This window comes from Lactuca virosa, chromosome 5 (genome assembly GCF_052849685.1).
Source record: "Lactuca virosa cultivar CGN04683 chromosome 5, Lactuca_virosa_CGN04683_v6, whole genome shotgun sequence".
NCBI lineage: Eukaryota > Viridiplantae > Streptophyta > Magnoliopsida > Asterales > Asteraceae > Lactuca > Lactuca virosa.
Genome location: NC_136430.1, coordinates 432,143,700 through 432,147,818, shown reverse-complemented (window position 1 = coordinate 432,147,818; position 4,119 = coordinate 432,143,700). Strand labels below are relative to the sequence as shown.

At 36.1% G+C, this 4,119-nt stretch overlaps 1 protein-coding gene across 1 annotated transcript; it reads right to left on the bottom strand.

The window, feature by feature from the left end:
- Window positions 1-839: 839 nt before the first annotated feature.
- On the bottom strand, window positions 840-2,347 carry LOC145114175 (mitogen-activated protein kinase kinase kinase 18-like). Its single transcript, XM_079050170.1, has one exon. It carries the CDS (start codon window positions 2,277-2,279, stop codon window positions 840-842), a length of 1,440 nt encoding a protein of 479 aa, XP_078906296.1. The 5' UTR covers window positions 2,280-2,347.
- Between the last annotated feature and the right edge of the window lie 1,772 nt (window positions 2,348-4,119).

Genomic DNA, 4,119 nt, shown 5'->3' with positions numbered 1-4,119 from the left:
CATCTTACCTGCGAGTAACTACTTCCTTCTTACATACCACACATGTTACCATCTCAGTACACATGATATATGTACATTTATCAATAAGTCTTAACTTTTTATATGAAATTTCGTATTCATTTTTTCAAAACTAGGTTGTATATAAATATCAAGATTTAACATAAACGGCTTCATTTTAAATTTAACTATTTTTTTTGAACAGTTAAAGAAAAAACATTTTGTAAATTTCATTCTCATATTAGGTAGCAATTTGGTATATAGTAATCAAAGAAGAAATAAAATGGAATATTACCCCGAAATTGGGAAAAATTATGTTTAAGCGCCACGAAGGAACTAAGAGAACGTTGTAAAGGTTTTTTTTCATCTTTTTTGGAATGAAATGATATATAATATTTTTATTCATAATTGTATGGTATTTAGTTCTTTATGTTTAGTAACTTTATAGATAATAGATAAGTTTTTCATTACTATTTGAAAAATCTTAAATATATATATATTTTGAACAAAGTAAAATATGTTTATATATAATTTATTTTTATTTAACTAACTTTTTATATAATAATATTTTTATTTTTTCTTTATAAAATATATATTTTTTTAGTTTTTTTATTTGTTAATAACAATAAATGACCTATTTCATTTTTTTCAAGTAAACCAAACACGACAATTTGATTGTTATATTTTATGATGGTTTCTTTGATACGGTATTCATAAGTTATCAAAATTATTATAACGTTTAAAATAGTTTTTAAGTTTACATAATACAAAAGAGAATCATACACCAAGTAATAGAATCTAAATACACATAAAAACAAATTAAGCAAGATATTAGTTTCACCTTACCAACTAACATTTCGATAATCTTTATTTAACAGAATATTTGTTGTTGGGTAATTAATAAGAAAACAACAGACTGAAAAAAGATCACAAAGTAGTTTAAAATTAAACAGAAACAGTTGTTTATAATAAATGTGTCGGACAGCATTCGAATTAAACAATAATAATTTCTTTAATGAAACATACATACAACAACTGTAATTATTATCCGTGTCTCTACTGCTGCAACCACCACTTGTACCTTGTGCATAGTTTCTGTTACACTGATGATCATTGTGAAACTGAAAACTCCCATTAGAAGAATCTCTATATTCCCGTATTCTTTCGTCCTCGTTATTCGCAGCCGAAAAGGAATATTCCGGCCAAGTTTCAGGCGTCTCGGCTACTGTAATCGTCAAACTTTCATCTTCTTCCGAAAACTCCGTGGTGGTGACTGCCGCATTCGCATTCCTCACCACCTCCCAGCCGTCGGATTCCCAGTTTGCCGATGAATTGGAAGCCAATGTAGCTATCCTTCGTACCCCGTTTGAAGAATTCAAATTCGTAGTTGTATTTTCAATCTCCGACGTTTCTCCGTCGGAGAAATTTGAGTCCGACCAATCGAACACGCATCTCGGTGACCATTTTCTGTCCATGAATTCAGATGAAGAAGAGCAGGAGAGCAAAAATGGGTGTCGTAGCAACTGATCGCAGCTCCATCTTTCCGACGGGTCTCTTCTGAGACACTTGTTTAAAAAATCATGTAGCTCGTCGGAAAAGTGACCTGGCAAATGTGGTAACTCGTCGGAGTACCCAATTTGAAACAGAGTGTCAACTCCTCTGTCTTCCCACGCTGGCTTTCCGGTGACCATTTCGATCACTGTACACCCCAATGACCAAACATCAGACTCCGGTCCTTGACACTCCCCACGGACGACCTCCGGCGCCATCCACAACGGACTACCACGTGTTCCAGAAACCGGAACACCGCCCAATTCCACCGCCGATCCAAAATCCGCTAGCTTCGCCTCCCCTGGAATCACCCCGACCAACACATTCTTCCCTTTCACATCGCAATGAACAATATTTCTCTCATGAATGTACTTCAACGCAGACACAATACACCGCGTATAACTCCGAACAGTGACATCCTCACCGTGTTTTGCCAACTCAGCAACAGTCCCACCTGGCATATACTCCATGTGTAAGTTCCGGTACACCACCGGAGAATTCTCCTTCTCCGATGTGACATCATCGCCGCGATACCCAACAACATAAGGAGACGTCAACGATCTCAGAATCCGAATCTCATTCTCCAAAGCTTCAGAGAATCGGTCGGAGTTTTGTTTCACGGACTTAACCGTGAAGACCCCACCATCGGATTTATCGACGGCGAGACTGACAGTTCCGAAAGAGCCTCGACCGATGCAAAGGCCTCGAACCCAATTTGGTGTGGTGGTCATTTTGAGAAAAGATAAAAGATTGGTATTAATGGAGATGGGGTTTTTCGAGGGAGGGTATTTATAGAAGGAGTGAAGGAAGTTGGCGTGAGAAGAGGGGAGAATGATACGGTGTTTTATCCTTATCTCGATGGTTGATCGTTAAAAGGGCAGGGCAATAACTGCAATCACTTGGCACAGTGCCACAGTGTGTTGTCGTTACTCACGTTAGGCTACAACATCCATATGTTCCGGTAAAGTTACAAGACTTTACATGTGCCAAAATTATGATCACAAATACTTTCGTAATTATAATGTTAAAAGTTAAAACTACATAAACAGGATGAGCCAACTAATTTCAAAAGTAAAATAAAAAATGTAGACATTATTTTGATTAATGATTTTGATCTTTAATTTTTAACTAGAAGGTTTTTTCGTAAGCGGCACGGGATGAAAGGTGTTGTTTTTGTGTGTTTGTTCATGTTTTTCAGTTTTTGGTGAAGAGATGTAATTACATTGTTATTATGGATTCAAAAATGAATTAATTTTTAGTTTGTAGACATTAGATGTTACACTCTAATAAATTAATAATATAACATAATAGACTTCTAAAGGCATCACTGGAACTAGTGGCGGACGCAGACTGTTTTAGTAGGGGTGTCCCTCGTACTTCAAGTCGGTGCACCTAATAGAAAAAAAAATTACACTACGTGCCGGAAATTGAGCAGTGGTCCGGGACCCCCAATGCTCCACTAAGGTCCGCCACTGACTGGAACCGTCCTCATAAGTTCTTACACTGTAGATTTAAATTTTACCATCTTCTCGGACTAGGGTTTTCATTTTGGATAATAGTTTTTTTTGTGAATTTTTAACTACAAAGTGTTGACATTTTAAATGTAAAATTAACCTAGTTCAATGTAAGCTCAACCGATTCGTTTCTTCAAAATCATTGATAGTAGTTGAGACGTTATTCAAGGATGTGGTGGATACCACATTTCATGATCTATTTAAAAATGGGGACTACTAAACGGATATAGTTGTTGGTATTTGGGTTCGAAATTGTAACGTTCGAAATTTCAAACCATTTTTTTTTCAGAATATAGTATAACACCAAACTTTGTTCCCAAGTGTAATATAAAACTCATTTGTTCAACATTGTAAAAACGTGGTTTTCCAAAACATGGTAATAACATAAAATCAACGACAGTCTATAACAAAATCAAAAGCGATGCATGTGCATTACAGTTAAACTGAGACCTTTTTTCGAACAGAGGAACAACATAAACATAAAATCAACAACTATAAGCACAAAGCTTAGTTTGTTTACCAACATACCATATCTCACATTACATACATACAAGACTCATATTCAACACCTAAGTGGATCTATAAGCTCATAGCCCTCATCCCAAAGACATGTTAGACATACAACCAACTCATAGTCAACACCTCAGTGTGCGTATATGCACAAAATCTTCATCCCAAAGACTTGTTAGACTTCTATCTATCATCCTAGTGGGCCTGGAGGCTTACAACCAACTCCCCTGGGATCAATACATACCAAGCAAATAGAGTAACCAACCTAAGCATACTTTTATACCCTAACAATACCTATCCAAGCTACCACACTATACATATCATGTCAAACACAATATAGTGAGAAAACTTACATGAGTCTAGCAACAAAAACTCAACATCGGTCTCTGAAAATGAAATAGCCAGCACATATCACCTAATATCAATATGAGATCAAATCCTTAGCTCAATACACAAACTCCTCAAAGTTTGACCAAAAGTCGATCTGGTCAAAAAGTCAATGATCAACGGTCAACGCGTTGTGACCTAACTATTGGTCACGTCGCAG

Coding starts and splice junctions, on each gene's coding strand:
- LOC145114175 (XM_079050170.1), bottom strand. CDS start 2,279: ATGACCACCACACCAAATTGGGTTCGAGGCCTTTGCATCGGTCGAGGC.